General features: G+C 36.2%; 1 protein-coding gene across 6 annotated transcripts in view; it reads right to left on the reverse strand.

Moving 5' to 3' along the window:
* Positions 1-22,082, reverse strand: part of UBE3A (ubiquitin protein ligase E3A) — a 95,623-nt gene extending 73,541 nt beyond the window's left edge. The window contains exons 1-4 of one of the 6 annotated variants that reach the window (XM_019434733.2): positions 21,531-22,082; positions 4,500-4,563; positions 2,247-2,366; positions 559-771 (exon numbers count right to left, since the gene is read on the reverse strand). In XM_019434733.2, coding sequence (XP_019290278.1) covers positions 559-710 — 152 coding nt within the window. In that variant the 5' untranslated portion in view covers positions 711-771; positions 2,247-2,366; positions 4,500-4,563; positions 21,531-22,082. Of the gene's footprint in view, positions 1-558; positions 772-2,246; positions 2,367-4,499; positions 4,564-21,530 lie in introns of those variants that run through there. The other 5 variants (XM_019434734.2, XM_019434736.2, XM_019434737.2 and 2 more) reach the window with 5 other exon arrangements.
* Between the last annotated feature and the right edge of the window lie 1,791 nt (positions 22,083-23,873).

A 23,873-nucleotide genomic window follows, 5' to 3' on the forward strand; every position in this document is an offset into this window, starting at 1 on the left:
TTCATCAATACTATTGGTCAGTGTATACTAAGGTGAATCAACATAATATTGATTTCTAACATTCAAATTCTCAAGATTTTTAGAGATCAAAAGCTAAATATCTAAAATGACATTATAAGGACTTGATTTGTGAATTTATCACTGACTTGAAATTTCTAATTCTGAACTTTAACAAAAGAATCTTAAATTCAGAGCCACCAGCAAAATAAAAAAAGAAAAGAAAGAAAAAGAAAAAAACAACAAAAATAAACAGTTTTCCACATTTCTTAGCTTTTAAAAATCTCACTTCTTTACCAGACTTTCAAAATTACCCCTCACTGTAGTTCATTCAGAGTCCAAGGACAAGAATGCCAAAAAAAAAAAAAAAAAAAAAAAAAAAAAAAGACTCCAGCAGCTCAAATATTTTAGCTCCTCTTTGCAGTATATTTACATTTTCAATTTTGCACAAAGTTATATTAGAACTAAAAATTGGGGCATGCTGGAGGTGGCAGTGACTTGGCACTGACACAAATGCAAAAATTTCACTCCACCCTCTCCCCCAGGGAGCAAGCAAATCACCTTTGTGACACACCTGGTCTCCACCAGCCTTGTGGGTAAGTACCCCAAGATTGCTTCCAAACTTGTTTGTATGTCTCAGACAGAAGAGCTAAAAACTGATGATAACCCCATGTACCAGCTGACTCATTTTTGAAAGTGCGACCCTCCAGCATCAGATGTCATACTGTAAGGAGGCAGAGCAGGCTTGCAAAACAAAAAATAAACCTGCTGGCACTAAGGGAAGAGAGGCAGATTAGAAGCTTTCAAACACGTAGGCGGCAAAACTTTCAAAATTAACAGGGAAAGAGAAAGAGAGAGGGAAAAAAATGAGGACACAATGACAGGAAAATTAAAATACTACTGCAAAAAGGTAAGACACAAGCAAGAAGGAAAACAAATTCGAGTCTTAGAAGCACAATATATAACTGCTGCAAAGTTTTGAGAAATGAGATAGACGTTAAATACATCATCAAATGGTAACTACACTCTGTTTTCCAATCTCTGTTCCCTAAACAAGAGAATATGTAAACATTAGCATCAAACTGTCAGCAAATTATTATATAGTTAATACATATTCAAGTGAGCTACTAAAAACCATTTATAAGTCAAACCAAGCAATTTAAACCAATTCGGTCTAACAGGACAAAAGAATAAGAAAGGATTGAAAGAGTATTACCCAAAAACAGATCTATCCTCAGTCTCTTAAACATGGTTAGCCCAAATTGTTTTCTACTCAAAATGGAAATGGTTTTTTAATTAAGAGAAAAGTGAATATACACAGAACTAGCAAACGCTTTTCTTGCAATGAGTAATAACAGTATATGTTTGAATAGACTTCTAGTCATTCTGCTTATATTTCTGTAATATTCTAAATAATTTACCAAAAAAAGTCCTAAAATTATGATTCTGACTCTCAAACTATGAAATATCTAACATCTAGCATTAGTTTCCAAGCTTTACTTTGGCCACTAAAGCATTTTTATTCATTACTGTCAAGTTTTTGGAAGTAAGGATCTAGTACATGTTCAGGATATTATCAATGGGGAGAAAAAAGAAAAAGTACTGACTTAAGTTAACCTAGTTTGTCAGAATAACAAACCAGAAAAGACACTTTAAAATAAACAATAAGTAACATTAGAAAATAAAAAATAAATCTTGGAAGAGTCTCAATTTTAGGTCTTGATTTGGATCACAGAAAACTGATCACAAAATGCCTACTAATCTAGATAGTGCAGCATGAGCCAGAACATTCAAATGGAGGCTCACTTCCAATAATAATGGGTGCAGCTTGTCCAGCCAGCAAGCCACTCCTTTTACCTCCACGATAACTATCTAGGAGAGAAAATTATACCAGTTTTATTGAAGTTGTAAAAATTTCTAGTATTTTAGTTAAAACTCTTACCACATAAAAGGCACATCTTAAAATGCACACTGAGAATTTTTTTTATAGTTTTTATAATGTTCAAACAGGTTTATTTAAAAACATGAAATTTTTGAGAAATACTTTCTTGTTTACTTATAGATAGATCTGGGGTCGGGAGAAGCATAAAATATTTTAGGAAGGATATTTAAATGGAGAAGCACATTACCACTTAAGCTCTACTATTTGCACTATTCCTGCCAACTATAATTTTCTTCATTTCTTACAAAACATATTTTACTTTATAATAACAGCCTTTTAAAGGCTGTAAAATAACATTCAAAATTACCTTTTACAAGCTGTGGCCATTCGGTGACATCAGGGTGATCACAGCTTTGAGTCACTGATTAAAAACAGGTAGTCACACCAGTCTAGCTGCTAACTTGATCTGAGCGTAGGTTTAATAACTCTAATAAATTAAACAAATCTTTAGTTAGAACACTTAATATAAATCCAATTCACCGTTCAAAAACTTATCTTCAAAGCTTCAAATCAGGTGTCAATTCAACATTCATCAGAAGAGTAATTATTATAGAAATGTTTTTAAGGACTATTTTCCAGATTTTCTTTCCTTAAATGATCTCTTCACTTGATAAAGTGTGGTGATAATCTCTTGTATTTTTACAGAGTGTTACAGTTTACACAGCACTTTGGTCAACAGTGTCTTGTTTGAGACTTCAGGACAACTTCAGCTCTACCTAATCAGGGCAGATACTATAATAAGAATTTAAGGAAAAAACAAAAACCAAAACAAATTAAGCAGACTTAGAGTGATTAATTGACTTGCCCAAGATTTTAGAATTAGTGTTGAAGCTAGGATTAAAACTCAGATCTACTGACTTCCTATCCAGGGTTAGAATTTTTTGGTTTGATTTAGTTTTTACTATACAGAGTTTCCTAACTTCAGTATACGCAAAGATTCAGAATATGGATTGAGATCCCACTATTATGGCAACTGTTTAAATCAGACTAACAGTCATAGAGTTTTCCAGGTAGTCAAATGCTTAATGGTCACACACACACACACACACACACACACACACACCCCCAAAGTCTAGTCCTACTTACTCTACATTAAGTAGGGTAATCTAACAGCCCAAACCCCTTGGGTACCCCATGAAAAAGCGTTCTATTCTTTCTCAGCCATAAATCCACTAATATTCAATTCCATAAAAGAGACTGGCAAGATACAAAAACATGTTCTCCTCCCTCAACCTAGTATCTTTTGATCCCCTTACTTGGCTTTAGCACAACTTTCTTGATTGTCATGGTTCAAATTTATCAGGCATCCTAATCCTATATAGTTCTGGCAAAGACATATATCTGAAATATCCCCGTATTGAGAACTCATTTTGTGCAACTAGTTTTTCCTCTGTTTGATTTCCCTACCAAACTGTATATCCAGGCCAAATCCAAAAAGTGAACTAAGGAAAAATGAGAAAATTAAGAGGGAGGAAAAAATACCCTTGATAGTTGACATCTCTCCAAAGTAGCAACAAACAACCACAGAAGGTGGTTACCAGCATGGACCCAGAACCCAATATAAAATAGTAAGGCATCTGAGAATACCAAGAGAAGAGTTGAAATATCAATCTTGAGTCCATACCTCTACAGCAGCCTATGAACTTGGGCTTCAAATTCAGATAAGGGTGAGGGTTGGCCTTAGTATATACAAGTAACTTTAGGGAACTCCAAATATATGGGACTTATATGCCCTGGACAAAACAATCCAATTTTCCAGATTTCCCTATCATAGCTACCTGTCTCCTTATGAGAGCCTAGAACATTCCTGAGTTTACATGAGAAAAAGGCAATGGCGTCCCTGAAATGAACAATGTTCCCTCTTGGGTTCCCTATGATTTCAGAACCCCCAAAGAAGTCTAACTTCCCAACCTGTAAACATAATATATGAGAAAGTTAAAATACCTCGAGTGATCAACTGAGGTAAATTAATTCATTAAAGAGCTATGTGTATTTTACTGAGCCAAGTTCTCTCTACTGGTCCGCTTTTATATGAGGTCCAGTGTTTAACAGAGCACAAATAGGGTCCAGAGCCAATCTAGATTCAAGTCCTTGTTTGGTCACTTACTAGATGGCAACTCTTGGGCAAGTTGTTTAACCATTCTGAGCCTCATTTCATTCATAGAGAGAAGTAAGACAATAGTAGTGTCTATTTCAGAGGGCTGTCCTGAGGATGCACAAACCAATATATATTAAACTGCTCAGAACAGTGCCTGGCACATAGTAAGAGCTTAACAAATGGAAGCTATTATTAACTCACAACTTAACAGCCAAACCTGTCCCCTTCAATCTTCTCATGCATAAGATTTCACTTTTCACAGCATACTAACCTCTTCTAATTTCTTTCAGAATCTCATTTCTGTCCCTTATAGTCTACCTGGTAGCATAGTGATTTACCACCTAGCACAATGCTTTAAAAATAGCAGGCACCCAAATTTGCTGAAAATGTTTGTCCTTATTCTAACTATGACATTAAGATATGCATGCATTTTGAATTCCAAAAAATAAAACAGAAACATACCATATTTCGCCAAACTTCTGAGGAGCTGGTGAATTGTAAAATCAGGTTCTTACAGATTTTTAACCTAAAATATAAAACACCTCACTCAATTCTTTTCACATAGACAACTGGATAAACTAAAAAAAAAAATCTTCCCCAAAATTCATTTTTTGTAATGTTTATGAATATCCAAAAACATACCAAGAGACAAGTGTCCCTAATGCTGTTGCCAGGCTGCATGCCAGGGTGGTTAGACAGGCCCTGTTGCCTGACTGCTTTCCTCTGGCAGAGCCATGTTTCCTATATTCATCCACAGAGCTTAGAGTCTGCCATTTCTTTACTCTTCCCTCCCTCCAAAAGGGCTGAAAATACATGGAAACTGTTTGACTGTATGCCTCTAATTCCTTCAGATACCTATAGCAATTTAGCTATAGGTAAATAAATGTACCTAACATAGCAGATGCTCATAATATGTAGCATCTTAACATATTATGAGCATCTGCTATGTTAGGTATATTTACAAGCATCCGTCCACTACCCCCTAGATTTGCAGCCTTGGGCAGGTTCTTTCATATCTGAGTCTCAGGCATCAGGTTGTTGTGAGTTTTAGAGAAAATGTTTTATAAGTATGTAGGACAATGCTACCTGGCACAAAAAAGGAGCTCAACACATGGCAGCAATGATTATTTCCTAAATCAAACATGTAACATGTCTATCAAAACTTAACTCATCAAAAAAAATAAAAAATACCTTGACCCATCAAAAACCAAATTCTGAGCTTAAAACATGTACCCAAATAATCACTGTAAATTCTTAACTCTTTTGCATTTCTCAGTGGAATAAGAACTGCAGTCTTTTAAATCATTTCCTTTGATCATATATGAAGAAACCAACTCCCAAAGATTAGGAAAACCACAGGAGGTCGGGGTGGGGCAGGCCAGGGTGACTCATTCAGTTAATCATCCAATGATTTTGGCTGAGGTCCTGATCTCACAGTTTGTGGGATCAAGGCCCACATCAGGCTCCTGGATACCAGTGCAGGGCCTTATTGGGATTCTCTCTACCTCTCTTTGCCCCTCCCCTGCTCACTTGTGCTCTCTCAAAATAAATACACTAAAAAACCACAAACAAAAACAAAAAAAACACCCACCCAGTGTTATAGGTTGATGGTAGAAAATGAATACACAGCATATATTTTTTAAATTAACCAAGTTTTAAGATCTTAGAGAACCAAGTCTCAATGTATTCAAAATAGACTCCACTAGAGAAATCTGCAAAAAATGGGTATTTGACCTTTACTTTCAGACTGTGATTCGATGCATAAAGTGGGGGTGCATGAATCTGCATTTTTAATATACATTTCAGGTGATACACAGATCCAAATGTGAAATACCTTGCTTTAGAAGATTGGAACACATAATCATAGGAAAATATATCATCAAATCTAGAGTGATACAGGATAAGAGAAACTGTAAGCCCCAGAAATGTTAGGTAGTCTCTGTAAATTTAACCATTAGAACTCTAATACAAGACTTAGTGCCTTTATTTTATTTATATCTGTGTCCCTCTCCAGAAAGCCCAGTCTAATAATCTAAGAATAAAAATGTAATCTACCCTTTATCCATCTACATTCATCTGCCCCTCTAACATTTTCATTTACTCTTAAAATGGTCCATCTGTTAACTCTCACACTCTATATATGCACACCACATACATACATATGTCTATATATTATTACATTTGTTATGTCCTTCATCTCTTCAATAGCCTATTTCCTTCATTTCCTTCTAACCTAGGTCAAAACTTAATTTCACAGACTACCTTTTCTATCGTTTTTTTGTTGTGTTCCCTCAGCACTTCTTTGAACAATGGTTATGATGTCTTAAATTTATGGGTAAAGCTACTCGTCGAAACTCTTAAGCTTTGCAAATTTATAAATCTTACAACTGACCAAAGACTGTCCTCATCCATTCTGTTGTTAGAACAAAATGTTTAAATACTGCTTTCATCCCGTAATATCCACATAATCCCCTCAACTCTATTAACCCCTGAGTACCAGTTCCTTATTTTCTTCCCTTTTAACTGCTGGAAAGACCTGAAAACCATTATTAATGATCTCAGCTGCTTACACACAAAACCGTCCACCTACTGACATTTTTCTTACAGAAGTCATCATCATTCCTGTGTATTCTAAATCCTGTGGCCTCTAATCCTATTTTATTTCTGCAGCACTTCACACCAGTACTCACCTTCCCTGGCTTCCATAATGCTGTACCCACCTATATATTTTTCTACCTGTGACAGCAACTAGGTCTTCTTCTAGTTCATCTTCCTACCCCTCATTCTTGGCCACTCAAGTTTCTTGCACTAGCCCCTTTTCTTAACCTAAATTAATTCTCTGTGCAATGCCATCCATTTCTATAGCACCCCTATACTTTGGACCCAACTCTATATCTTTAAGTCTCTATCTCTCAAGTTGTAATAAGCCTGCTACTCTCAATTACCACTGATACACATGCACGCCTGAAGTATCATTAGCATATAATCAAACTCCATTATTTCCCAAAAAATCACTCCAACATGCCTAATCCTGCTGTCCTTCTAGACACAGAATGAAAAAATTGCTGCCACTCTTTATTTTCTTCCTCTCATTTTTATTTAGCATAACCACGGTGTGGGTTGAAACTTGTTAACGTTCAAATTCGTATTCATTCAAAAAATGTCTGCTAGCTGAAACTAATACAATGTTATACATCAATTACATCTCAATAAAAAAAGTGTATTAGAGTTTGAGTGCACATCAAGTGGATAAAGACACAGTGGTAAAGAAACTAGACATAATCTCTTGTCCTCACGTGATGGGCAAAAGGGGCACAAATAATAAAAACCACAATAAATAATGTAATTGCAATACATAATTGTGTTGTAAAGGAGAAGCACAAGATATGGTAAGTGCATATAGAGTTCTGACAATCTGGAAAAACAGGGAAGGCAAAAAACCACAGAAGCACCCTATGACCCAATAATACCATTCCTCAGTAGGTACCCAAGAACCAAAAATATAAGAACTGAAAGCAAGGACTTGAAGAAACATTTGTACATCCATATTCACAGCAGCATTATCTGTAACAGCCAAAAGAAGGAAGCAACCCAAGTGTCCAGTGAATGAATGTTAAACAAATTGTGGTATCTTTACATACAATGAAATACTATTCAGCCCTAAAAAGGAAAATCTGATACATGCTGTAACATGAGTAAGCCTTGAATATATCATGCTACCTGATACAAGCCAGAAGCAAAAGGATAGATATTGTATGATTACACTTACATAAGTAGCTAGAATAGTCAAATTCTTAGAGACAGAAAATAGAACAGTGGTCACTAAAGGCTGGAGGGAGGGAGAAGGTAACAGGAGCAGGGGAAAGTTACTGTTTAATGGGTACAGAATCTGAGTTTGGGACAATGAAAAAGTTCCAGAGATGAGTAAGAGTGATGACTGCACAACAACATGAATATACTTTATGCCACTGATCTGTACACTTAAAAATGGTTAAAGTAATGAATTTTATCTTACGTACATTTTACTGTACAGAAAAAGAACCTATATGATACCACCACACACCCATCAGAACATCTGATACTTGAAAATATCAAATGCCAAATGCAAAATGATAGAACAATTTGGAAAACAATTCTTTATAAATCTGAACATAAACTTGTCATGTGATCTAGTAATTCCAATTTAAGGTTTTTACTCTGGAGAAATGAAAACATGTTCACAAAAAGACACGCAAAGAGTATGTTTATTCACAACAGCCTAATGCTGGAAAAAATCTCAATGTTCACCAAAAAAAAAAAAAAAAAAAAAAAATGAATAAGCAAACTGTGGTATAGCTGTACTGCACTAAAAAACAAACAAAAAGTGATAAATACAAAATGGAGGAATTTCAAATACTTGCTAAAGGAACAAAGCCAAACAAAGAAAAATATATAACTTATGACACCATTTATATGCAACTCTAGAAGAGGCAAATATGCAGGACAATGGTTACCTGGAGCTAACAGGGAGAAATGACTAGAAAGAACATTTTTGGGGAGTAATTCAAATGTTCTAGTTCTTAACTGTGGTAGCAGTTACAGGACATATATGCATGAAAATACATCAAACTGTACACTTAAAAATGGGCATATATTGGATATAAATTATACTTCAATAAACTTTTTTTGGTTTATGAAAATGTAGCATATAAAAAGGTGGCATTTTAAATCAGTGAAGAAAGGATCCCTTAACTGATCTAGAGAATTGTCTACCCAAGTGGAAAAAAAATAAAAGGTAAATATTTGTACACAATATCCAAGGACATGCCAAATGCAATACAGACCTAAATCTAAACAAAACCATATACAAAAAATTAACTCAAAACAGATGACAGACTTAAATACAGAGCTAAAACTACAAAACTCTTAGAAGAAAGTAGGCATAAATCCTTATAACCTTTAGATTAGGCAATGGTTTCTTAAATAACAACACCAAAGACAACAAAATAAAATTTCATAAACCAGACATTTAAAACTTGGGTGCTTCAAGATAACAATCATAAAAGTGAAAAGAAAACCCACAGATGTGGAGAAATATTTGAAAATCATGTATCTGATAAGAGACTTGTATCCAGAACATATAAAGAATACTTAAAACACAACAATAGAAAAGGGCACCTGGGTGGCTAAGTCAGTTAAGCGGCTGACTTGATTTCAGCTCAGGTCATGATCTCACATTTCATGAGATCGAGCCCCACATGGGGCTCTGAGCTTAACTAACAGCGTGCAGCCTGCTTGGGATTTTCCCTCTCCCTTTTTCTGCCATTCCCCCACTCTCGTATATAGAAGCTCTCTCAAAAAAAAAAAAAAAAAAAAAAAAAAAAAGTCCCAATTAAAAAATAGCAAAGGATTTGTGCAGATCCACCCCCAAAGAGGGCCAATCAGCACATGAAATGTTTCTATCATCATTAGTCATTAAGCAAATGCAAATCAAAACCACAAAGAGATACCTTCACACCCATAAAAATTACTAAGATAAAGGGACAATGAACGGAAGTAGTGCTATCAGAAAGAACCTGCATACACTGCTGATTCAACTGTAAAATGGTGCAGCCACTTTGGAGGATTTTGGCAGCCTAAAATGTTAAACATAGATACCCTATGACCCAGCAGTTTCACTTCTAGATGTATACCCAACAGAGCTGAATATATATGTCCACACAAAAGCCTATATATGAGTGTTCATGGCAACTTGATTCATAATAACCATAAAGTGGAAACAATCCAAATAGTTATCAACTAACTGAATAAACAGTGCATATATTCATAGCATATTATTCAGCCATAAAAAAAGAATGAAGTGCTGTTATATGCTACATGAGTGAAACCTGAAAATATAATACTGTGTAAAAGAAGTCATACATTAAAGGGCACATATTTTATGATTCCACATATATGAGATGTCCAGAACAGACAAATCCATATAGAAAGAAATCAGATTAATGGTTGCCAGAGGATGGAGGACAGAAGAATAGGGAATGACTACTAACAGGTACAGTTTCTTTTTGGGATAATAAAAAGGTTCTAAAATTAGCGCTGGTGGTTGTACAACTGAATATACTAAAACCCAAATATACTAAATACAGTTATTACTAAAACTGAATTATATGCTTTAAAAAGATGAATTGTATGGCATGTGAATTATATCTCAATAAAGTTGGGAATTATAAAAAATATATGGTTGTTTTTTTTTTACGAAACCTCTCAAAAAAAGAAAAAAGCTACATGTATCTATAATTTTACAAATATATTTGTTTGGCATTTGCCAGGCAATTTTATATTATTCTACACTAACATTTAACAGCTGTTATATTTTAGAATAAGTTAAGAAGAGAAGAGACTTTCACTTATTTTTATACCTAAAACTATACACTTTATCTACCTGCATTTGCTCACTCTCAAAAATAATTCTATGCACCAATATTTAAAGGGGGGATGGGAAAACCAACCAGGAAATACAAGTGGCTTTCTGGAAATACAGAAATGTTAGAATTCTTGGTTTTATGATTTATGAAAATAACCTAACCCAATATTTGAAATTGATACTATGCTGCAAATCTAGGTTGTACAGTTATACATAGGAGTAGGTAGGAGAACTCTGGGATCACAATTACTGTGTATTGGAAAAGAACTGAACTCTCTAATGGCATTTAGCCTTCCCCTCCCTTTGGGTTCTGTGAACAGTTCATAAATTAAATAAGTTATGCTTATTTACCTACCTGAATAACTACAAAATGTACATTCCTGATTGGCCAATTTTCCCCCTAATAAGGTACCTTTACTTAAGTGTTTGTTACATGGGTTAAGAGTAGATCAAGTGTCATCTATGGAAATCTTTTAGAAATTCTAAATTACCAGATTTATCTCAATTTCCTGGCTTTAAATATAAATCACATATTCTGGTCAAGAATTCTATGATCTGAAAATAGAAGCAAATGTGACACATAGTCCGAAAGACAGTATTGTGAAATTTTCCTCCAGGTTCTTTCTGCACTATAGTTCATTTGAGTTCAATCTTATATAGTGTCTAACCTAAAATTAAACCTAGAATTATGCTTTCAGCCTATTTTATGCACACACACCAAAAAATGACATACAGTACAAGATACTGAAATAACTAAAGGTAGGTGGGTTTTCCTTGAAATAATCATGAACATATACTTTCACATTTATTATTTCCTCTGCATATCAAATGTAGCACCTAAACTCAAGTATCTGGCACGCTGGGGAGCTTAGTCAGTTAAGCGTGCGACAGGATTTTAGCTCAAATCACAGTTCATGAGATGGAGCTCCCCTGTTGGGCTCCATGCTGACAGTGCAGACCCTGCTTGGGATTCTCTCTCTCCCCTCCCCTGCTTGCGCAAGCTCTCTCTCTCAAAATAAGTACAATAAACTTAAAAAAAATAAACTCATAAAATCTGATTCAAGGATAACAAAAGACCACTGGCTTCTAATTTAACTTCAAAGTGCCTTTAAGAATGCTTACTACATATAATGTTAATTACATCTGCATCTGTTAAAAAAATTGAAAATTGTTCTAAAGACTATACTTGAAGGATATAAAATGTAAAAGTTGAAGATGTTTAATTTTCTATTAATATCTAGTAAAATACCTCAAAGTGGCCTAATTATATTCTTTTGAGCAGTTACCAACTGGAGTAGTATTTTTACATCAATCAGTACATGAACATTCATTCATTCACCCAGCACAAATGCCTGAAAGTATACAATAAAAAAAAAAGGGGGGTGGGGTGGGGAGGACATCCGGCTGGCTTAGTTGGTGGAGTATGAGACTCTTTACTCCAGGGTTGTAAATTTGAGCCCCAAGTTGGGTGTAGAGATTACTTTAAAAAAAAATAAGATCTTTAAATAAGTAAAATTAATTAAAATAAAATAAAATAAAATGAAATAGAGAACCATTTACTTTTATCATGGAGTCATCAAGTCAGGAGTAAAGAACTTATTTAATTGCAATTTGAGATTATGTACTTGCTCAGGAAAAGCAGGATTCAAAAACAGCACAATACAAGGAAACACTAAAACCAATGAGTGCAAGGAGATTCTCAGGGAAGGCTTCCCAGAGTAATATTTAGGAATATTTAGCAATATTCCCTGAGACCTAAAGAACAGGTGAAATTTGTTGTCTGTATTCCAGGAAAATTGAAATGCACTGGCAAAGACTTTGACACTAGAAAGAGGTTAGACAGCTCAAAAAACTGCAAAGGTCAGTACTGTTAGATGGCTCTGAACAATGGGGACTGAGGAGAAAGATACAGCTGTGGAAGAGAAAGAATCTAGATTATGTGAGACTTCCTAGACTAATAAAGGATTCTGAATTTATTCTAAAAGCAATGGAAAGCCAAAGCATAATTTTAAATAGAAAGTAACAAGGTTAAGACTTATTTTTAAACAATCACTTGAAAAGACAGAATTATTTGTTCACAATAATCCAAAAGAATTACAAACAATCAGAAATGATGGAGTTCATCCAAGTTGATGGTTACAAAATCAATACCAGCAATAATCAAATGAAATAAAAAGGATACTATTTATACTGCAAAAAAAAAATTAATCATATACCAGGAATAAACTTAATAAAGCATGTGTAAAAGGCCTTTATGAAGAAAACTGCAAAATACAGAAGAATCAAATAAATAGCAAGATAAACCATGTATAGTCAATGCAATTCCAAATAATATCCCCAAAGGAATTTGATAAAACAGTTTTAAGTTATGAAAGAATGAAAGTCTAAGAGTCAAGATAGTTCTGAAAATTAATAAAGGGGAGGCCTGGAATCCCAGATTTCAAAGCTTAATATAGAACTATGTGAAATAAAAAAAATGTAGTACTGGTGTTTAAAAAAGATTAAGACAAAAAATTAAATTAAAAAAAAAACAAACTAAAATCAAACCCAAGCATATGACAGATGACAGTAGAAAAATAATGGAGAATCAATACTTAATGTTGGAACAATTAACTTATGTGAAAAAAAATTGATTCCTAACTCCCTCCCACATTGGACCTAAATGCAAAAAAAGCAAACAATATAAACCTCTCAACTATTAGCAGACAACGTAAAAGATGGTTTCTTGAACAAAAAATACAAATCATAAAGGATCATGATTTTAACATCCAAAGTTGAGATTCTATATCACACAAGAGAATATCACAATGGGCAACAAGTAATTTTATTCTTATTCTGTTATCTTTCACCGCTGCACTGTAAAGTAAGAAGGTTCAATGAGATGATCACCAAGGTCCTTTACATAACATAAATGCTGTTATGATGTCTCACTCTTTTTAAAACATTTAATTCATAAAATATTTAAAACATAGCCAAAATAATAAAGTTCACAGCCATTTACCAACCATCCAGAGTTAATAATCAAGAAAATGCAAATTAAAATGAAGTATCATTTCGTATCCATCAAATTTGCTAAAATTTTAAAATGTGACAATCCCAAGTATGGGCTAGGATGCTGGAAAATGAATTGCACATATGCTGCTGGTAAAGTATACATTGGCGTAATGATTTTAAAGAAGAATTAGTAATATCTAGTAAAATTAAAGTTATTCACAACCTATTCCAGGCAATTTCACTTTAATGAATCTTCCCAAACACCTACACCCCCCCCCAAAAAAAGTATAAGAAACAATCACTCCAGCATTATTAATAACAGAAAAGAAAATAACTCAAAATATCCATCAACAGTGAAATACATACATTTTATATATCCATACAATGGAGTACCATACAGCAATTTGAACATATTAGACCTATATGCACTAACATATAGATCTCAAAAAATGCTAAGTATTTTTTTAAAAGGAAGCTGATGAAAGATTATGTTCAATACAGTACCATTTTGTAAAAATTTTAAACATAAAACACTGTATAGATCACTTATGGATACATGTACATGGATACAGTAGAAGTATACACAAGAATATGAAGTATACTCAAGAACCTCAGGATAGTTATTACCTTAAGTGGAGAGAGGGTAATAGAACTGGGAAAGATAGGGAGGGTGTTGCTCTAAGTGCATACATAAGACTGCATTTACTTCCCAAAGAATCAAAAGTGGTCGAATTTATAATTCTGGATAGTGTTCGAATGAGTATTTGCTATATCATTTACTGTAAGTTTTAAATACTTTGTAAACTCATCATTACTTTGTAAACAATCTAACCTAACCTACTTACTTTATAAAAGGAACGATATCAGAATAGAAAATAAATACTATTGTAGTCACAGCAATTTTAAACATGTCTAAAATAGCACTTTGGGGAATTAAATCTTGATCACTTAAGAGAAAGAAACTTGTAGGCTACAGTGCAGCCTTAATTTCTCAGCATCTGATGTCAGCTAGAAATATCGAGAACACAAACACACCCCTCCTAGGAAACCCTGTCAAATACAGCACAGGCATCAGCAGTAAAGTGGGACTGCAGTATAGGCAGGTCTTTAGTCTACTGTCCAGACTGACCCCTAGTCCTATCATTACTTAAAATTATTTAAAGTTCTGAAGCCTAGAGGATTTTGTTCCTGATTAAACTTAGTTCATCAGCCCACAGCAGATATCCAAAAGTAGTTCTAAACTAAAAAGAAAGCAGTTCACTCATTAAGCACTTACAAATACATAAAACTGCACGTGAAAAAATGTTTATTGTTCTCATAGAATCTTCAATCCAGGAGCAAAGAAATGATTTAATTTCCGTTGAGATAAGTGACTTACCTATTATCCTGTTGAGACCCGTCTATTTTTAAGTTCACCCCTCCTTGCCTTTCATCTAGCCCAAAAGATGGAAGAGGAATTTTAGGGTGAGTAAACGGACTCCCTACTGAGATAAATGAGACCATAGGACCTTACTTTTTCATTTTGAAGATAATCTGAAATATAATACACTGGGCAATCATGGAATTAAAAGAATATACAATAATACCTGAAATGCAAAAATCTAGTTTTATGTGTATGCAAGACTAAAGTTAGCTCATTTTTTTTTTAAACATATTCTACTTAAGAGGTCTCATTTCAACACTATAGTCAACTTTTAAGCGCTTCCATCCTGTCAAGCACAGTACATCCCTACCTTCGCTGCCAAACTTTGATCCATTTAATTTTCTATTTTCCTTTTCTGCTCTTTAAACATGTTTAATGTGTCCTAGTCCATTTTGGGCTGCTAAAACAAGATACCACAGACTGGGTGGCTTGTAAACAGAAATTTCTTACATTTCTGGAGTCTAAGAAGCCCAATATCAGGGTGCTGGCAGATTTTATGTCTGGGAAGAACTAGATTCCTGATTCACAGACAGCTGTCTTCTAGCTGGGTCCTCCTATGGAAAAGGCAAGGGAATTCCTTGAAATCTTTTATAAGGCACCCCATTAGTGAGGGCTCTACTCTAATGATCTAATCACCTCCAGAAGGCGTCAGATCCTAATACCATTACACTGGGTGTGACAATTCCAACACATAAATTTGGGAGGACATAAACATTTAGTCTATAGCAGTATGTCACAAACATAACAAAATGTGTAAAAAATGGAATATAAATGAAGCAGCTTAAGTAGCTACGGAAAGAAACTTTTCATTTTTTGTAAGAAACTCTAAATTTAGAACATCTTGAACAGCATAGTTTCTATAACCAATATTCAACATGATGCATTGTCAGCTCACTTCAGAAAACTAGAAGAGAAATGTTACCCAATTACTCTTTGTGTTAAATGGGATTTATCACATAAAACAGGTGCTCAAAAGACATGTATTTTTTTTAATTCCTAAAACAAAAACTTTAAATATTTAGCAAAGGTAAATATTTAATATCCTTGTTTACGGCACACTATAAGGTTATCAATATTGGCACGTATACACACAAAGAGGCACAATAAATAGAACCCCTAAGAAAAAAATACTGAAGTAATTATTCAGCTGAAAATACCCATATGTCTCCCTATGACCCATTAGCTTTATGTAAAAATAACTGCTGGGCATTTCATCCTTTCTCTTTCAAAGAATGGGATTATGCTTTACATCTGATAAAAGAATTTGTTAGTAGTATGAAGAAATTCCTGTAGTGGTATCTGCAGTGCTAGAAGTATCATCTGAGGAGAAAAAAAAGAAGACCAGTTTTAAAGATGAAGCCAGGAAGTGACAAAATGTGACATTTGTTCAGTCTGAATGGTACATACATGATTGTTATATTATTCTCTATACTGTCTGTATACTGAATTGGGGGGGGGGGTCAGAATTTGTTCTGAATCACAAAGAATATAAAAGTAAATGGGTAGGATAGTGGTTACAGTCCACAAAAGAAATGCTAAGACTACCTTCTCACATTCAAGAGTAGAACTCTATTAGAAGCTTGAAATGGATAAGGTATCCCTTTTGATAAAAGGAGGCAGAAGTCATCACATTAAGAACTAACAAAGAGCTATAAGCCTGCATACCACAAAGAAACAGGTCAAAAAAATTTTTTCATGTTTTATTTTCATAATATAAAAGGATCTGTGCTTGACTAACCTCAACTGACCTCAGAAGGGTACTGTATGCAACACACTGAACTGTTAAGAGTTACCACATTAAGCTCCATTCTGCCCAGCCAAGAGTTTCATTTAAAGAACATTTTATCCTACTTGTATAGTAAGTGTTCAGGGTTCATATGCTACCTTCATGCTTTTAATTATAGCATAGATGCTGACTTTAATAAAGTCTTACATAGGATTCTTTTCCATGATCCATATGTGATGCCTTATAGATTCCACAGACTTCCTAGGATTGAACTTCTCGCATAATCTTATCCAATAAGAATCTATGTCTCCAAAATTTTTCCTTTGAGGTCAACCTTATGATTCACTTGCCATTTATCAGATTAACAGGAGAGGTCAAAAGTAAAGCAAATTACAGAAGGTGTTGGACTATGGATTAATAATACTGAATACATCACTAACTATTAAGATTTATTGTTTATTTTAAATGTAGTTAACAAATTTAAAATAAATTCAGACACTAAACATTTTCCAAAATAATACTTCTATGAAAAGATTAAAAATGTTAATAGAGAAAAGCATGGAAATATACCAAGGTTCCAATCACCTATTTAATACTAACCAACTTGTTTTTTAGGGCAAGTCACTAAATCATACAAGGTCACTTTATTATTCCACTTTTTTGAGAATGATCACATCTGAAAAGCAATCCTTTGAAACAGACAAAGCAAGTATCACCTTCACTTGAAAGAAGTTAACAGAACAAAGGCTTTAAAAGATAAATGACCTGCTCATGACTAGAAGCTAGATGGGAAGAATGAACCCATGATCTTCTGACACCAAAGTTAGTGCTTCTTCCTCCACATCAGTGATTCTTGGTGGCTTTTGTTCACTGAACCTGCTGAGACTCTGAAACACTTAAAATTTTATATATAATTTTAGGGAGTTCACAGTCATGAAGCTTAGAATCAAACAGTTAACAACTGTCAGCTAAATCTATATGCAAACAGCAATATTCCAAAAAAAGGTACTAGCTTTATTTCATTCTCAGATTGGCCTTAAACTTAATAATCTTCTTTTTGACTTATTATCCACAATGATATTTACTTGCTAAAGATAATTTAGATCAAAGCACACTATACGTAACATTTCTCAGGTTAAACGAAAATGAAAGTTGGCAGAGACTAATTATGTACTGTTATTTCATTAAAAAAATTACACAGTATCTTTAAGCGTTTTAAACATAGAATATGTTTATAGATTAATACTATTTCTATTTAGGGGCACCTGGGTGGCTCAGTCGGTTGGGCGTCTGACTTTGGCTCAGGTCATGATCTCGCAGTTGGTGGGTCCGAGCACTGCGTCAGGCTCTGTGCTGACAGCTCAGAGCATGAAGCCTCCTTCAAATTCTGTGTCTCCTCCTCTCTCTGCCCCTCCCATGCTCATGCTCTGTCCCGCTCTGTCTCTCAATAATAAATAAATGTAAAAAAAAAAAAATACTATTTCTATTTACTATAATTTTACTTGACTCCCTAAGAAGAAAAAGTCCCGTTTCCTGCACTGTTATGGTCAGAAAAGGCCCATTGATGGCATCTTGTGAAGTCATCCTTCTAATAATAGTGTAGAAAACACTCAAATATAAGGTAAGTGTGTAATCACAAACTACTCCTCCCAAGAGGTAGGAGCAAACATTTGCCATAGGGTACAAAGAGTCTGTGGTTCTGGCTCTGCCACCTAGGTGACTTTAAGAAAATCTGTTTAAAGCTTTGCACTTCAATTTCTTCATGTGTAAAATTAATGGAGTAACTAACTTCGAGAATAGACCTACTCAGGTTTAAACCTTGTATAAATCTAGAAGACAGAAGGATAATCACCCCAGAAAAATATCAAAGTATTCACAGGAAACTGCCATTTATATATATATATATATATATATATATATATATATATATATATATATATACACCCATTCACACAAACAAACACACTATGTGCCAGATCTTGGGTGATGGAGAGGGACCAAGATATAAAGATATGAAGTATCTCACATATGCCAAATAGTGGTAGAAAGGGGTAAAAATAATAATCTTTAGAATAGCAGCTGCGAGTGTAAAGTGTTGAGCCCAACAGAACTGTCCTAAGATTAGAAGAGCACAGAAGAATGAGGCTCTGTTACATGATAGGGTTTCACAAAAAATGGGATTAATATGGACAGAGTAACTAGACTATAAGCTTCCAAAAGACAGAGACATGATTTTTGTCTTTGTATCCCTTACACCTAACAAGCTCATAGTAGGTACCCAATAAATGTTAGCTGACTATTTACTACTTCATTAACTAATTCATCCATACTCAAGTATGGATAGTAAACTTTCTGGTAAACACTAGTAGGAGTCCTTGCCCTTAAAGAGTGAGTTCACAGGTAGTGAGAATGAAAACATGTAAAGGATAACATGCTAGAGTTCCCTGTATGTAAGGTGCTTTGAGACCAATCAGAAAAACTGGGTAGGAAGACTTCAAATGATAATACTTATTAAGGGCCTATGTGTTAGGCATTTTACAAACTTTAATCCTCATTAACAACTCTGAGTTAGTTTCACCATCCCATTTTACAGATGACAAAACTGCAGCTCACCAAGACGAAGTTAACTTGCCAAGATAAGACAACTAGGGGGAGCCCTGAATTAAAAATGGGATCTAATTCCAAAGCTGTTTTCACTGTACATACTGTAATGTCTTTGAATATATTTTATCTTTACATTGGGGGTGGGGGGGGGGGGGTAGGGGGCTGAGGGAGCAGGAACTGTCAAAATCTGCCAAAACTCTGTTATCCTGAATTACCATAAAAAGAGAAAATCTGTCTTCATTCATAAAAATGAGAAAACTAATTTTTATACAGCTGCATGTGTACTTAATATAAATTGTCTCTACATTCTGACCAATACAAGTTTAGGTCTCAACAAAAATATGCAACATGACTGAAGAACATAACCAATAATCATTTAAGAAAATAAGCATTTGTAAATATTTCAAGTGCTTGGGTTGAAAAATTTAGGTATGATTCATAGTTTTGGATTATTCCAATGACTGCTTATTCGAAACAGCAAATTATTTCAGATTTGTGGGGGACAGGTTTGGAGGTGAGAGAGAAGGGATAATTTTAAAAATGACCTAAAGTTTAAAAAATACAAATGATTAAATGTTAAATGTCAAAGACACTGTAAGTAACCAATTAATCTTGTTAAATGACCTGGACAAGTGGGATGAGAATATCTTCCTCTCAATTCTAATTAAGTATACTTAAAAAAGTCATGAAAAAAATGTACAATTTAGGAGACATAAAACAAAAACGGCTTACAAAACCTCTGAAAAGGAATCAAAACATTGTAATTTTATCTCTCTGTAAAGTTAAACTCCTCAGGAACTAGGCAATGTCTAGACAATTGTGTACACAACACTTAGCACATTAATGCTAGTTAATAAATATTGACACAATAAGGCTTTCTTAGTTTCCAATTCTAATTTTGTAAATATAGGGTCATTATTTCTTGAATTTATTTTTTACTTTTGCGATCATGATTACTAGTTTCTTTAAAGGGTTTCTGGGTCATTCTTCAGTTTTATCAGCACCATCACTAATACTGTATTCATTTCATTAAAAATGTGGTAAATAGCTCAGATTTACAAGCAAGATCTAATTCCAAAATTACTTCCACTATACACACTGTGAGAAAATTTTATTTTTATCTTCCTAAATTCTAAACTTTTTTACATGATTTACACAATAATATTCCAAGTAAGAATACTTACTAGTCAGAGATATGAAATACACTTCTCATTCCTCTTGTCATTCACTTAAGATTTACTGGGTATCTACAATGACTTTGACAGGTAATTTTTTTGACTGCTGTACTTAGAAACTTTAGGTCACTTCCATTTCAGGTCCCCAGAATATTCTGGAATAAATTTCCTGCTTCTTTCAATATTGCAAGCAGTGGAATACTCCAAAATTATAGGTTATATCCATATTCTCTTATGGTTTATGGAGAGTAACTCTGGACTGTAAATCCCATATTGCCATTCGTCTACATTTTCAACAGCACCTTAGCCACTTAATAAATATAATGCCAAACAGATTTAGTAATGCTTCTATTTTAATATGCCCATAGGACGTTTTAAAAAAAAAATCAGAAACTAAATTATTTTTGAAGAATAAACTCAACGACTGTCTATATTAAAATTATTTCTAACAATTTTACGGACTAAAGCATTTGCCACATTCAATTCTGACTTTACCAACAAAACCTCAACGCCATGACGAAAAGTCCTTTTCATTTTCTCAACTGAAAAGGGAAAACAAAAAATGCCAACTGTTTGCAGGGTTGCATTTAACAGAATCTCTGGCAAACCCGGTAGAGCTCATACTTAATTTGAAAAACCCAATAACCTGTGAACACAATCCTTGGGCTTGATTTCCCTCTTCATTCCCCCTCCCCGCCAGTCCACCCCCAAAATCCCGACCCACCAAAGCACACGTCTAAACATTTTTCACTACCGGGGCAAAAACCTCGAAAACAGAGGCTTCCTCCCGTTTGGAAGAAAAAGGCCAGGCCTATTCAGCCTGGGGCCCGGGCCTGCTCCTTAAGCTCCGCTCCAAGGAGGGCCAACTCTCGACTCCCTGCACACCCCGCCTCGGGCCCGCTCGCGTCCCCTAAGGCGACAAAAACCTCCCTCAGGCCCTCAGCCAGGACTGACAGTTACGGGAGCAGCAGCGGCTGCTACCTATCAGAGGCCTACTTCTGGCACCGACCCCTCCAAACCACGCGCCCCCAACACCTGCCGCGGCGCGGTTTAGGGGCGTCCTTACGTTTGCCGAAGCCAGCCCCGCAGGGTGGCTTGGACTACAGAGAAAACGAAGGGAAATGTGACCGGCCTCCCCGGCCCAGGCCCCGTCCTCGGCCACACTGACCTGTTGTCGCCCCCGCGCCTGGGCTGTGGCCCTCGCAGCAGCGGCCGCCTCACTAGTCGTCGTCGCCCTCGCTCGCCGCCTCCGCCCGCCGCCGCCTCGTTCCCTTTCGCTGCCGCCACCGCCGGGGCTCATGCGGGACCCGCGCTTCCTTCTCCGGAGACTAAGGCCGGGAAAGGGGGCACCGGGGCCGCATAAAACCCCGCGCTCGTCGCCAGCCGCCGCTCCGCCGCTGCCTGTCCCCACTAGAGAGCTGCGGGGCCCGCCGACCCGGGGCTAGACTGTAAGCTGCTCCGAGCGCGACCCCAAGGAGGAGCCGAGGGAGGCGCCGCTCCCCGAGGCCGTAATCGCTAGGTCCGCACAGATGAAGCTCAAGTCGGAGGCAGCAGCGAAAGGCGAGTGCCTGGGCCGGCAGATGGCTAAGTGGTAGCGAGGTGTGCAAGCGAGAGGAAGGCGATGTGTCGAGGTTCTGGCGAAGGGGATTCAGGCTCTGTCGTCTCCTGCAGTCACCCCGAACCCAGCGCCACCATCTTGGGAAAAACGCGGATCTCGCCGCCGCAGCGCAAGCCGGGAGGACTGGCTGGGCGGGCCGAGTATCCCAGCAGGCAGCGCGCTCCGCCCGGACGGGCGAGGGCTCCGGGCCGGGACGCAGGAACGCGGGGCGGGGCTGGGGGGAGCGCGGGAGGACGCAGCGTTGTGCCCTGCCCCCCTTGCTGGCTCCGCCCTCTTCCTGCTTGCCGTCGTCGCCGGCGCAGGGGCTGTTGGGAAGGGGAAGTTGCTCCCAGCAACTTGGAGTCCTACTAGGGTCGGTCGCCATCTTAGGACGGGGCGGAGAGGGCAATGTTTCCTTTGAGCCACCGCTGTTTGTGGCCCCACGAAAGAAGGGGGTACACGCTGGAAGCCCCCTGTCTCCCCAGGCGTGTTGGAGAGCCCCTGGTCAACCCAAGTCCAGAAACGTGCTAGGACTTGGACGCTTTTGCTTTTGGTGGGGAACAAATCGGCTCTGAAAATCCGCCGAAGGGTGGGCGGAGGGGGCCTTTGATAGCTCCCAGCCTCTCTGCAGGGCTGAAGCCTCCGGATCCCAGGCCTTCGACCCCAACCCCTTTCTGTCCAGAGCTGCCTCTAAATACTGCAGAGGTAGCCCGAAAGTGTGAGCCAGCTTTCAGAGATCCAAGGTCATCTGCTTAGATCTCTCGGCAACACTTTGTCACTAGTTTACTAGAATCTGAAAGCCCGTCTCGCAGTTTTGATGTTTGGTAGGTTGTTGATAAAAAGAATGTGGCGTCTTGGTAGACAGCTGGATGGATGCTAATTTTGACCCATATGACAACACATTTAACCCCGTGCGTCATTTTTAGTACCAAGGTCACCATTTTATTTAAAAGGGATTTTTTGTGGCTCTGCAACACTTAAACTAGCAAAGCTATAATGGAATCACTAGCAATTCATAGTCTTAACGGCATGCAACTTTGCTAAGCCCATAGAATACTATATGAGATCCCATTCATCTAGTATTCAAAGGATTTTTTTTAAATCAACAATCTTACATAGCACTGTATTTAGCTGTCATTCTTAGAACATTTTTTCTATACAGTAACATATATATAGTTATATATAGAGATATACTGCTTTCCAACTATAAACAACTTAACTATAAAAAGTCAGCTACTGGAATTTAAATTTTCCCAGGACAATTAATGATAAATGACAGTATTAAATCATGTCCAATTTTAACTCAGTTCTCGTTCTTTTTTTTTCATTTTCCTCCATTACAGGTCTTAATTTGGAAACAATTTGCAGTTATATTTTATAAAAGAGGGAAATTAAAGTCAGTCTTTTAAGGATTCTTTGCATATTATCAAAATAGGCAAATGAGAATGAAAATCTTTGAAGAATTTTGTTAGAATTATCAAAGCAAAATGTTACTGCAGTGTCTAGTATGTGAAGATACTTGTAACTATTCTACTTAAGTATAAATTGAATAAATGAAATGTAGTTTTGTATAACCTGATGCATCAAAATGGGGCAGAAATTCCTGAATATCAAAAAAATTAAAGACTGACAAGAAATAATTCTGTTCTTAGTTAAATGTCACACTGACTATCCTGTTCTTTACCAAAATCAAGGAGGATCCCAGATCCTTTGAATATGGAGAAATTACACATAGACTTTTTAATTCATTGATAGGTATTTGTTAGTGTCAGACCTGGTTCAAGAACCCACTCTCTTTGTCTTATCCATTTAAAATGTGATGTTTGCTGATAAAAATTACTAGCACTTTGGCATATGGTAAGTGCTCAGTAAATGTTAGGGCTTAGTAATAGTAGTAGTATCAATACTATTGTG

This window comes from Panthera pardus, unplaced genomic scaffold (genome assembly GCF_024362965.1).
Source record: "Panthera pardus isolate Hobbes unplaced genomic scaffold, ASM2436296v1 HiC_scaffold_24, whole genome shotgun sequence".
NCBI lineage: Eukaryota > Metazoa > Chordata > Mammalia > Carnivora > Felidae > Panthera > Panthera pardus.